At 39.7% G+C, this 13,678-nt stretch overlaps 1 protein-coding gene across 1 annotated transcript in view; it reads left to right on the forward strand.

Annotated features, from left to right (window-relative positions):
- The window catches only part of Hibadh (3-hydroxyisobutyrate dehydrogenase), a 96,978-nt gene that overhangs the window by 15,796 nt on the left and 67,504 nt on the right, over positions 1 to 13,678 (forward strand). Inside the window, exon 4 of the mRNA XM_048440362.3 lies at positions 2,253 to 2,374. Coding sequence (XP_048296319.1) covers positions 2,253 to 2,374 — 122 coding nt within the window. The remainder of the gene's footprint in view (positions 1 to 2,252; positions 2,375 to 13,678) is intronic.

Consider the following 13,678-nt stretch of genomic DNA (forward strand, 5'->3'; position numbering starts at 1 on the left):
AGCGCTGTCTAAAAGAAAGTGAGGTTTACTTTCAGAAAACCGTAATGTGTGAAATTTGAGGTTTGGGGAAATTGAGTTACTTTGGAAAACTAACAGACTTGGAAGGAAAAGACATTTGGATATTAGACAGAAAACTGATAAGATAAATGTTTAGATTGTAGGGGTGGTTGAGTGGCACTCATTTTGGATGGATCCAGCGGACAGACCCACAGTGTGTGTGGTCCTGAGGCATCCTGGCTGACTCATTACTAGCCTGCTTCAGTTATGGCCTGCTTTACCTCTCAAGGAAGAGTTAGTAAAACATGTGTAGTGACACAACATTTATTAATATCCTTTACTTTACTTTACTTTGGAGGAGGTGCCAGCTACTAGACATGTTTTGTCCAGGGAGTGCTTAGGAAGAGTTTGGTTTCGTATTAAACTATAATGGCCTTCTCAGTGATGTGCCGGGCCCCCTTCCCGTCAGGATTCTTTATCCACACCCAGTGCCTAAGTAATTTTGAGATGATTTCCTACTTGTTTTGAAGATTGTTAAAAATAATACCATAGAAGATTGGTAGGTTTTAATCCTATTTTCTCTGTTACATGAAGTAAAGGCTTTGTACTGAGGTGATTTCTAGCAGCACTTGTCATGTCTCTTGTGTGGAGTGCACCCACACAGACCCACTCTGTTGGATCTGTCTACATTGTTTTTTGTTTTCAAGACAGGGTTTCTTTGTGTAGCCCTAGCTAACCTGGAACTAGCTCTGTAGACCAGGCTGGCCTTGATCTCTGAGATCCGCCTCCCAAGTGCTGGGATCAAAGGTGTGCATCACCATGCCTGACTCTAGGATCTTTTTTTCTTTTTAAAACAGCGATTTTCCGCATTTTCTTTTTTAATATTTCTTCATACTGAGTTCTGATTTTCCAGTCTTGGTTGTGCATCCCTGGGTGAGTAGACCTGCAGGGAGAAATTGAGGGAATATATGGTTAGTGAGATGGCTCTGGGTGGAGCCCTTTGACTCCACAGAGTTGTCCTCTGACCTCCATGTGCACAGCCACACACATATCATATACATGCACTAGTAATAAATAAGAACTTTGGGAAATTTGCATATAATTGTTAACTGTTCTCCTTGTTTTATATGGTTTTTCTTTATTTACTTTTTTTGTTTTGTTTTGTTTTGTTTTTCTTTCTTTTTTCTTTCTTTATTTACTTTTGAGACAGGATCTCACTGAATTGCTTATGTTGGCCATGTAACATTGTAACCCAGACAGATATTGAACTTCTACTTCAGCCTCACCAGTAGTTAAGATTGTTGTCTTGGACCACTAAGACCAGGGAGCTAAATTATAATATAGGTCAGAGTTTCTTAGCCACTAGAATAAGCACTGCCTTATAGATGTAAGGGAACTATTTCAGGGGCGTGTCCTGAAATCATAGCATAAATAGAAAGCTTTTACTGTAAGAATGATAAAGATTTATGTAAAATATCTGTGTTCTTGTTTCCATCTTTATCAATGGATGCATTTTAATTTGCCACAAAAACATCTTTGAAAATTCTCTTTATTTCTGTTTCTGCCTGTTTAATATTTTGCTTTTTAAAAGTTTCTATTAGAACAGGTGTGAGTGGATCTGGGAGGATCTGGGTGGTAGGGGGTGGGAGTGGATCTGGGTAGAGCTGGAGAAGGGAGTGAATATAACCAAAATACATTATTTGAAATTCTCAAATAATTAATAAAAATAATATTTTAAAAATGTTTCCATTATTAAAAGAATATGCCCTCTTGAAGCAAATAGCTATATTTCAGTTGCTTGTGTTTATTCTTAGCAAAAATGATATGGTTATGGGAAGTTTACAGTGTAGCTTACTAAAGTCTTAAGCTTTTTAAGACCCAGTGACTCTACAAATAAAAATTTAAATCCAGTCAAATACCCCTTTAAAGTTCATAGGTTTTAAAAATTTTTTTATATATTAACTTCACTTATTAGCAAGGCTGGTGCATTTCACCTAATACCAGACTTTACCAATTACTTTATTAGATTTTTATTTTGTTATTGTTTTTCTGAATAATATGGGTTTACTTTGAACTGAAATTAATCTAGAACATGAATTTACTCATGAAAATCATATCAGATTTTCAACTATTTCAGTACCATGCCAGAGGCCTCTTTGATCGTCTAGCAGTTTTTAACTGATTCTGGTTGTATAAATAGTTGTATGAATTACTTATGCAGAGTTGTAAACTTGAATATTTTTATTTATACTTAGAAAAGTGAAGAAAGGCTCATTATTAATAGATTCCAGCACTATTGATCCTTCAGTTTCAAAAGAATTGGCGAAAGAAGTTGAGAAAATGGGAGCTGTTTTCATGGATGCCCCTGTTTCTGGTGGTAAGTGTTGTCTAAAATACATGTGCACCTATTTCTGCTTGTCAAAAGTAGCCGTCTTGGATTAGTGCCTTCCAAGGTATTCACAGTTATTTTTAGATCTGTAAAGATTCTTAATCACTCATTAAAATAAGAACAAAACAAAAATGGTAAGTTGCCTGTAAATTTGTGTAAAAGTTACACAATTTTTTGGGTTGAGTTATTGCATGATAAAGATAGATCACCTGGAAGCTTAAGAACTGGTTCAGGAAATAATTAGTTGGGATCTCAGGCTGTAGTTCAGTTGATTGAGTGCTTGCCCAGCATGAAGGAAGCCCTGGGTTTGATCCCCAGCACCCTGTTACTACATGTCCTTGTGCATGCCTGTAATCCAAGCACTTGGTTGGCAGAGGCAGGAGAATCAGGAGTTGAAGGTCATTATTCACTACATAGGGGGTTTGAGGCCAACCTGGAATATCTGATGTCCATTTTGACTGACTCTACTGTTCAAGAAATTGGAAAAGAGATTTAAAAAAGAAGGAAAAGAAGAACAAAACAAAACCATCTGACCCTCAAGGAAAACATGAGGCCCAGGTGGATTTTCAGGTGACTGTTATTAAAATATAAGGCAGAGATCATCAAAGTTTCATGTGAATGTTTCCAGACAGTAGATAGTAAGGAAATACTTCCCAACTCATTCTAAAAAAGACCTTGTAACTCTCTTACTCAAAGTAAACAGAATCAGCAGGGAGAATGATAGGTGAATGTCAGTCAACACTATAGATGTTCAGCCTTTAAGAACATAATTAGCAGACCAGATCCAGCCATAAATAAGAGAAATCAAGCATTACAAGTTCTGTGTTACCTATATGTAGAGATGGCTTAATATTAGAAAATCTGTAATTGTAATCCACTGTGTAACATGCCTAAAAGTTACATAATAATCTTTGTGAGAAGCGAAGGACTCACTAATGAAATTCTTAAAATCTAATTTTCTATCAAATAATAGTAGGACTGAGTGTGTGGGGATGGCAGGTGTGTGGGGATGGCAGGCGTGTGGGGATGGCAGGTGTGTGGGGATGGCGGGTGTGTGGGGATGGCGGGTGTGTGGGGATGGCAGGTGTGTGGGGATGGTAGGCGTGTGGAGATAGCAGGTTGCTGGTTTGTCAGGATCATGGGTATGGGTAGGATTTTGGGTGTGATTTTCTTTCATTTCCAAAATTGCTGTATAGTAGGAAAAACTCTGTGTATGTTTGTGCCTATACATATGGAAAGATAAGTATGCGTTTGTACCAGTAGACAACAATAGCTCTTTTTAAAAAATAAGTGAAATATAACTTAAATCAGTTTTTATTTTTTATAAATAAAATGGTTTTGCTGTAAAACATTATAGTCCTTTATTATTGTTGTTGTTATTTTGTTTGTTTATTTGTGATAGGTCTTATGTATTAGCCCAGGGTGGCCTTGATTTTCCTGTCCCTATCTCCTGAGCTGGGATCAGAGATCCACTATCATGTTCAACTCATTTTTAATTTTTTAATTTTTTTTGTTTGTTTTTTGAGACTGGGTTTCACTGTTTAGCTTTGGCTGTCCTGGAACTCCCTCTGTAGATCAGGCTGACTTCGAACTCACAGAGATCTGCCTGCCTCTGCCTCCCACTGCTGGGTTTAAAGGCGTGTGCCAGTACTGCCTGGCTTCAATAAGTGAGGAATAAATCATTGTTAGCTCTTCTTGTTATGATGAATTAGTTATATAAAATTTAAGCATAAATATCTGTAGTAGTACTTAGACACTTAATTAAAGTTGATTATTAGTGTGTGTGTGTGAGATGTGTGGAGGCCAGGGGATGACTTTGGAGCTGGCTCTCCCCTTCCATCTTCCGATGAGTTCCAGGGATCGCACTTGTTAGACTGCAACAGATGCTCTACTTACTGAGCCTCTCTAGGGCCTAATACTTTTAAAGACTGTGTCTATATATGGTGTGTGCATGTACTAAATGTGGGTGCATGAGTGTGTGCACACATGTGGAGGTCCTGGCTGATTTGGGGAGTCTTCGTCAGGAGCTCACAACCTTATTCACTAAGGTAAGTCTGTTGAACCCAGAGCTCACCGACATAGTTGCTCTAGCTAGTCAGGATGCCCTGTTTCTAAGTGCTAGGATTACAGGTGAGCTGCCGTGGTCACCTGGTGTCTGTGGATGCTGAGGATGTGAACCCTGGTCCTCATGCTTGCACAGGAAGTGCCTTACACACTATACCATCTCCTGGCCTGATTCAGGCTCTTTGATGGTAAAATACTAATGCTATTGGGGCTGTGAATGAAATTGATGAGCTGAGCAATTCTTTCTTTAAGTGAGATGATACACAGCTCTTGGTGAGGAGTCTCCTCTTTCTTCTTCCCATGATGTCACAGTAACACTGGGGTTAGGAATGCCCGCTACCTTGTGTGGCTTTTTCTGGACCAATCAACAGCAAAATCACATGCTGAAGGAAACAGTCAACAGGGTAACCTACAAGACGGGAGAAAGGAGCTGCACATTATCTGAGTCACTACTGCAAACAGCCTGATTAAAAAGTGAGCAATGGTCCTGTACAGCATTTCTTACAAGAACACTCAACAATGCGTAAAAATTGTTCCAGGGCTTAGGGAAGCTAGGTGGGTAAAACACGTGTAGTCCAAGCATGAAGGTCTGAGTGCATGTCCTCAGAACCCAGGATTTTTGGGTGGTGGTGGTGGTGGGGATACGTACGTACATGTTTGTGTGTGCTCGTGTGCATGTGCATGTGGAGGCCAGAGGTTAATATTTGTATTTTCTTCTGTTGTTCTCTGCCTTAACTTAGAAAGCTTTTGGTATTTCTCTATTTATTTATTTTTATGAGAATATGCATATTGAAGTTAAAGGGACAACTTGACAAGATCTGTTCTTGCCATCCACTGTGTGGTCTCTGGGAATTGAACTCAGATCACTAGGCTTGGTGGCAAGTCCTTTATCCATTGAGACATCGTGCAGGACTCCACTTAATATTTTTACCCTGTTATTTTGTGTGTTTGTGTGTGTGTATGCACTTTCATCTATACTACACACATGTATAGAAGCAGAGGACAACTTGTGGGAGGGGAGTCAGTTCTCTTCCGCCAAGTGGATCCTGGGAATTGAACTCAGGTGGTCAGGTTTGGCAGCAGGCCACTTTACCCACTAACCATCTTGCCAGCCCATCCAGCCTTATTTTTTTCAGATAGTCTTTCACTGAACCTGGAGCTAATTGACTTATTGGCTGTGCTGGCCAACAGACTTGAGGAATCTGCTTGTCTCTGCTCTTGAGGGCTGGGGCTATAGATAGGTGCCTGTTCTTACCTGGGATCCAGCCAGGTCCTTGTGCTTATGCAGGAAACACTTTGCTGGCTGAGCTGTCTCCTCAACCTGAAATAGTCAGAAACACTTGAAATTATCCTTTTCTTTTCACGAAGCAATGTCTAAATCCTAATATGACAGCGAAAGCAACTGGATTTGTACTGTTATTGATGAAAAGCTTTGCATAGGGATAGTTTGTGATAAATAATTGGTTTGACACTTGATCATTATGAGATTAATTAGTAGATAATAGCAGCCTATTTACATTTATATGGTCCTCAGTTATTTTTTAGGTACTTAATATGATGGATTATTCTCATGTTATTTTATGTGTAAATATGGTTTGTTGAAAATGACTCTAAACTGAGCACACCTGTAATCTTATTAGCAGGGAACCTGCAGCAGGCAGATTACTCTGAAATCCAGGCCAGAATGGGCTACATGGTGAAAGAGACCCTGTCTCAAAAACAACAAGACTGTGTTCTCTCAGTTAAATAAAGGATTACCTGTGTGTCACATATGCAACTTTAAAAATCTTTACATTTTAGCCAGGCCATCGTGGCGCACGCCTTTAATCCCAGCACTCGGGAGGCAGAGGCAGGTGGATCTCTGTGAGTTTGAGGCCAGCCTGGTCTACAAGAGCTAGTTCCAGGACAGGCTTCAATGTTATACAAAGTAGCCCTGTCTCGAACCCCTCCCCACAGAAATCATTATGTTTTACCCAAATAAAATGAGGGAGGAGGAATGTGGAAGAGAATACAGTTTAGTAACCTGGAATTGACCCAGCTATGTTTTTTGTTTGTTTGAGACAGGGTTTTTCTGTACTTTTGGAGCTTATCCTGGAACTCGCTCTGTAGACCAGGCTGCCTTGAACTCACAGAGCTCCTCCTGCCTCTGCCTCCCGAGTGCTGGGATTAAAGGATTCCAGTGTGCACCACTACCGCCCATCATGGAAGCTTTGTATTCATCAGTTTTCGAATACGGAGTATTTTGAATCATTTGAACAAAACCTTTAATTTTTTTCTCCCGTATTCCTTTCTTTGTATCTGTCTCAGAGCTGGAGAGTAACTTTGGGTATTTTCCTTTATTACTCTTTATTGTTTTTATTTATTTGTTTGGTGCATTCGCGTGCCTTAGCCTGCATGCATTTGAAGGTCAGAAGATAACCTTGGGAGTTTGTGAAAACTTGGGTCATCAGGCTTGATGGCAAGGTGCCTCACTCACTAAGCAGTCTAGCTGCCCTCTCAGTTTTTGAGATAGGATCCTTTCACTAAACCTGGAGATTTCCGTTTCAACTGGCCTCCTGGGTCAGCATTGAGGTACAGATGTCTGCTGTTACGTCTGGCTGACTTTTCCATGGTGCTGGAGTTAATAACTTGAGTTCTCATACTTTCACAGCAGGTCCTTTACCCACTGAGCCATGCAGCCACCCCTGATGTTTTAAATACAAATACCTTTAAATAGACTCATATATTTCTATCTATAAACATAGCAGTGTACACGTGCAGATGGTGCTATACCACAGTTTCTATCACCATTTTAAATAAAAGCGAAATTTTCAACTTGGATGATTGAGATGGTGTAGTGTTTCAAGATGCAGATGATAACCCCATCCAGTACTTCCATTTCTTACTAAGTAATATTCTGGGGAGTAACAAAGATTATTCCTTTCTTATTTTCACAGGGTATGTATGAAGTAGCAGACTGAAGGTTTTTGACTTCTGTATATGTTATCTTTATTAGAAGTTGTCACCACACCATGTTGGTGCCATTGTTCAGAGTACTTGGCCGTCAGCTCACCTCTTTGATGCTGCTTTTTAAAAAGCTTCCAAACTGTGCATGTCCTTTTCAGATATCATTCTGCTCTTTCAGCCGCTAATTCTCTTGTTTCAGGGGTTTTGGCTTTTTTTTTTTTTTTTAAGAATATGAAGTCTTTTTTTAAAAACCCAATTTCTTTGATTAAATACTGCACATATTTTTGCCCTTCCCCATTCCATTCACTGTGTTTAGAAGGCACTGGGAAAGTAAGAAGTTTTAAGTAGATGTTGAGCTGATAGGTACCACCTAGTTTAGGGGAGAACTTTAGTATTTATTACCCTCAAAATTCTCTTTTTAAAAGACATTTTGTTTTAACTAATATAGTACTTGTTCATAATTATTGGATGCATTGTGACATTTCATTTGTATGTTTATAGTGTCTAATCAGATCCACGTAATTGGACTGCCTCTCACATCAGACATTGATGTTTTTATGTACTCCCCATCCTTTTCTCTTTGACTACATAACAAGTATCCTGAATTTTACATCCTGTTCTCCTGCTTTATAGTTGACTATGTATTTTCTTTCTTTATTTATTATGCATACAGTGTTCTGCCTGCATGTATGCCTGTTCACCAGAAGAGGGCATCAAATCTCATTATAGATGGTTGTGAGTCACCATGTTGATGCTGGGAATTGAACTCAGGACCTCTGGAAGAGCAGCCAGTGCTGTTTCCCTCTGAGCCATCTCTCCAGCCTTTGACTATGCATTTATAACCTCCAAACAGTAGTTTTATTTTTTCATGGTTTGGAACATTCTAGAAGTGAAATCATGGGCATATTCTGTGACTTGCTTTGTCGCTTTCTGTTCTGTTCCTGTATTGTCCATGGTGTTAGAAGAGGCATTAATTAGCTTTTCCAGTTTTTTGTGAGGATTAGAAAGAACTGCCTTCTCAGTATTGAAATAACTTGTAGGTAATCCAACAGGCTCTGATTTGTCTTTGAAATAAGATATTGCTACAAAATCTGGGCTGACCTCAAACTTGGCACCTTCCAGCCTCTGCCACATAGTACTGGAACTGCAGTGTGTCCCACCACACTCTGTTCCAAAGGGACTTCTTCTCAAAGAAAAAGTCATTCTGTTTTGGACAAATGTCAGCCTTCATCAGGGTTTATGGCCTGCCAACAAGTGTAATTGAATGTCAGCCTGTACTTACCTATTTGGCTAAAGGACCACATAAAGTACATGAATGTCTTGTCATTACATAGTTATTAAATGTAGTTCATTAATTTTAACTTCTGTGTGATAGTCTATATAAATAATCACACTTCAGCCTTTTTGCTATGATGCATGTTTGGATTACTTCCAGGACTTTAAAAAATTACATTCATTTTTATACATAATGGGAGCCTGCCCTTTCAGTCTGTCTAGTATAATACTTGGAACATTGTTAGTCTTCAATAAATGTTTAAAATATTAAGTTGAACTCAACTGAAAAAACAACTATGAAAAATAGACAAGGTAGTGGTGTGACACCCTTTTATGAAGGTGAAAAGAATTCACGGAGATGTTAGTTAAGCTCAGACTCATACATGGTTGGTGGTACAGCTAATAGGAGTGTGATATTGCTTCATATTTTACTGTGTATGACCTCTGTTCTGCAGACAGAGTGGGTTAGAGCCGGTTTTGGGAGTCCTTCCTGATTGGGATGACCTAGCTGCTGCTGCTTAGTCAAATAAGCTGCAGAGGAAGAAGTAAGCGCTGTCTTCCCTGTATCCCCACCAGGAGTGGCTGTTCCTGGGACATGATCCCTTCCAAGATGTAAGCCCATGGGAGTTAAACCGGATTGTGCCTGAAAGAAGCAGGACAAGACATACTGTTTTATTTTGCAGCAGTGAATTTATTATGTCTGTCTTCTGTGCCATCGCATCACATCTATGCCAGAGCTTGACGACTGTGTTATGGTTATGCACTTGTTTCTTCTGCTAGACTCAGAAATGGGTAGACCTTAATGTTTTTTATTTTATATCTCCATTGTATAGTTCTGTGAACATTTAATAAGATTGAATCAGGAATCAATGAGTTCTTCCTTTCTTTTATTCCTGCTTTACCAGGCTACCTGTTCATTCATGTCTGTTATGCTGGGGATCAAGTGTAGCAGGCTTTCCTGTAGAACACCAGCCAGCTCCCAAATCATGAGGCGGGAGAGTTGTTGCTAGTTAGGAATGCTCGGCCTCATCTTAGCTCTTAGTCAAATCTGTTTTTCTTTATTGACATTTTGCCTTTCTTTCTGAATGTCCTACTTTCTTGCTTCTTGTGTCTGGCTTGCTTCTGGCCCTGGGCATGTCCCTTTCTTTCACCCTCGTTTTCTTCTTTCTCAAGCCTGGTTTTCTCCTCATACTTATTTTCTCTGCCCACCAGCCCCACCTGTCTCTCTACTGCCTAGCTATTGGTCATTCAGCTTTTTATTAAACCAGACAGGTGTCTTAGGCAGACAAGGTGAAACAGCAACACATCTTTACATAATTAAACAAATACAACACATCTTTACATAGTTAGAGTAATGTTTCACAACAATCAAACATGACTTTCTCTACCACTGAACCACATCACCAGTCCTTTTTAAGATAATGATAGGGCACTTGCCTAGCATGCACAGGGCCCCAAGTTCAATCCCCAGGACTGCAATAAGTAGATAAATAAATAAACAAATATTAAGATTAATGTTAAATATTTTGGGTTTTCCTGCAAGTCATTCCTCATTTTTGAACTGCGTAGTATTCTGAACAAGAGAAGGTCTTTACATGAAAGTTTAGAATGTAGAAAAACATACTAGTAATTTGTAAACAGTTGCTAAGTGCAAACTAATGCAGAAGAGCAGCATTCCCAGGCCCTGTGCAGAACAGGAGCTCCTCTGCAGCAGCTTCTGTCGGCGGCCGCTTGCCATGGAGAAGCAGGTCACCCTGAGCTGGCTGGCTATTCCTGTTCTGATTTTTCTTTCATACCCTGATATGGATATCTAAAGAGAAACCAACACTGGGTTTAACATACTGATTCTACAGCTGATTCTACAGCAGCTGAAAGAGTTTTTGAGTTTGGAAATGGAAAATATATGTTAAAGATATACTCTGGAAACCTCAGATGAATTCCTGTAATATCCCATGGGAACCGCTGGAATTTAAGTTTAGATTTAACAGTTCTTTGGGAAATATTCTTTAAACAAAGGAAGGAAGTTGTTTAGTTCACATCATTAGCTCTGTTAGTGAAGAAATTCAGTTCTTTTGGATGTTAGAAGCCTGGAGCTTGTAGTGAGAAAGGATAATTAAGCACCAGGGTAAATACTCGCCACAAAGGCCTGAGGGCCAGAGTCTGAATTTCCAGAACCCACATAGAGCTTGTGTGCAGTAGCACATGTATGCCATCCCAGCATACCTGCAGCAAGATGAAGGTGGGGACCGGAGAGTCTGCCTCAAACAAGGTGGAAGTAGAAGATTGACACACAGCATGTCTTCTTGGCTTCTGTATGTATGCCATGGCTCGCAAGCACTCACACACACACACGTCATACACAAGATTAAAACTGAAAGTAAGGCGAGAGTGCTTGAAGCCCTCCAGTGTCAGCTGACCTGCACTTGCACACTCACATATGCACACATGAAAGCTGTACCTCTCTGACACAGACACATAAAAAGAAGAAAAGGTATGTATACATTCCCTTTCAACAAAATGTCTTGCAATTAAAAATGCTGTGTTTGTATAATTTTTATGATATATATTATATTGCTTACTGCTTACATATACTGTAATACTCTTCATTATACTGTAATACTTTGACCACAAGGGACACGGCCATGCAGTAAATGTCTGTTTAGTACTTGTTACAATTTGGTATACTTCAGATACTAGGGCTTGGATTTTTCTTCTTGGACCATATGTGTAGTGGGAATAGAAGGAGTAAGCAAATAACAGGAATTTCAATAATTAGTGCTTGGAAATAAAAGTACTGATTAGGGAGATAGAGACTAATGGGAGGGCCCTTTTCTATAGAGTGATGGATGGCCTTCCTGAGAAAGGGACATATAGTCAGAGATGTGAGTGTAGAGGCCTAGGAGAGTGGTGTGTTTTAATGGAGGAACTGTTCTGTACAGTCTCCTGTTTGTGGACTCTTATCACTAAGATGTTACTGGTACTTGGTTGATAGGTTGAATAATAGCCTTTACTTGTTTACCCTTTCTTACACCAGTCTTTATTTAATACCTTGTGGTTATTAAAGTAACGCTAACCAGACCATCTATTAATTAAACCCTGATACCCATCTAAAGCATGCTGTCATAATCTCTTTATTCAGGGCAAATTACATCTTTGTGAGACTTGGAGTCATCACACTACTTTGGGTATATGCACATCTTTTGGCGGGTGGGGGGGCGCTGTATTTGCCTCTACAGTGGTGGTTCAGTTTAGTAACTCATTTCTGGTATAGATGCCAGACATGAAGCAAATTTAAAATCATTGTTTGTGACTAATGACCAGGTTCATAAGCTGCTCCACCACCATCATTACAATACTTAACTGTGTTTGAATAATTAAAGATAGACTCACCTGTTGCCTAATATGTCTGTAGGTTTCCACAGAGAACTTGAGTCGAGCAGCCTTGAGGTGGCACTGGCAGTTAGCTCCAGCTTCCTGTGCTGCCAAGCATGATTGACACACTAAGCTGGATTGTTTCACTTAGGAGTTAGTGTCAAAATTAAATAAATGAACTGGTGTGCTTGAGTAACACTTTCCTACCAGGAATCCTGATTTTATATTCTACTTGCCTGGATTATGTTTTAGTAATTTGAGGTGTTCTTAGACTATGAAGTAGTAAGCACAGAAACCTATTAAGGAGTTGCCCTTAAATTGCCAGATTTACAGGTTATATCTCAATGAAAGTTTCATATAGTCTCCATTCTTATTTAAAAATCAAGTATGCAATCTTGGCTTTTACTCTTACTGAACTTGATACCTACTGTTTTTCCACTAGATCTGTATCTAATTTATAGTAAAAGGACCACAAAACCAAAAACCATTTCTGTTTTGGCACCTAGCACTGTTATAGTTAAGGGTCTGTTGGCATTTCGGTTACAGCGTTTTCCTAGAAAAGTTTACAACTTGGCAGTCTTACTTGGCTTTAGGCTGAAATGTTGCTATTTCTGTTCCAAAGCAAATTCTTTTTATCAAATTTCATGTGTCTGATGCATTGAGGGAGAAGGATGGTTATAGTACTTCTTTTCCTGATGCTTACATGGTATTGCCGTATATGATGTTGTTCATTCTTTAGAAATGTTTTTACACTTATTTATTCATTTTGTGTGAGTCCTTGTTTGGATACGAGTGTCACAACCTGCTTGTGGAGGTTAGAGCGACTTGGGAGAGTTGCTGCTCTCCTTCCATTCTGTGGTCCTGGGCATGAAGCTCAGGTTGTCAGACTTGGCAGTGAGTGCCCCGCTCTCTGTGCTGTCTCACCTACCAGTGTTGAGCTCATCCTTACACTCTGTTCTTAACTCAGTAGAAATTTTTCTTATGCAAGATAAGTGAGTTCTAGAGATGCTGTTACAGCACAGTGCTCACTGTTAGCGATTCTGCCTTCTCTACTTGAGGATTTCTCAAAGTGGGGCTCAGAGAGTCAGTTTAGCTGTTAAGAAAGTTTGTTGTGAAAGCATGAAGACTGTAGTTCAGATCGTAGCTCCCACTAGCTGGCTGTGGTCCTGCACAGGCCTGCGGGCTGAGTGGAGCACATGATTATTGGGGCTTGCTAGCTGCAAGAAAAATGTGAGCTCCGGGTTCAGTAAGAGACCCTGTCTCAAGGAAACAAAGTGAAAAGAGACAGAGGCGGACACCCACCACTCAGCCCTGGTCTGTGCCCTCCTACCTTCCCACATGTGCATACCCTACACACAGAGGTAACTAAGTGAAAGAAGAGCTTATTAAGGAAGACATAGGGGCACAGGCCTATAATCCTAGCATTCTGGTGGCAGAGAGAAGACCTCATCTCAAAACCAAAAAACAAAAGAAAACAAAAATGATCGAAAGGCAGATCTCTTGTTCAGTGTTACTACTGCAAAACAGCAGCAATAAGACATAGGATGAGGAAACTTTGGAAGATAAATGTTCTTTACCTTGATAATGGTGGTATGCTAGGCTTCCTGAGCCTCATTTTCTTATTTACTTAGTTTT

This window comes from Myodes glareolus, chromosome 6, assembly GCF_982192425.1.
Source record: "Myodes glareolus chromosome 6, mMyoGla1.1, whole genome shotgun sequence".
NCBI classification, from domain to species: Eukaryota; Metazoa; Chordata; class Mammalia; order Rodentia; family Cricetidae; genus Myodes; species Myodes glareolus.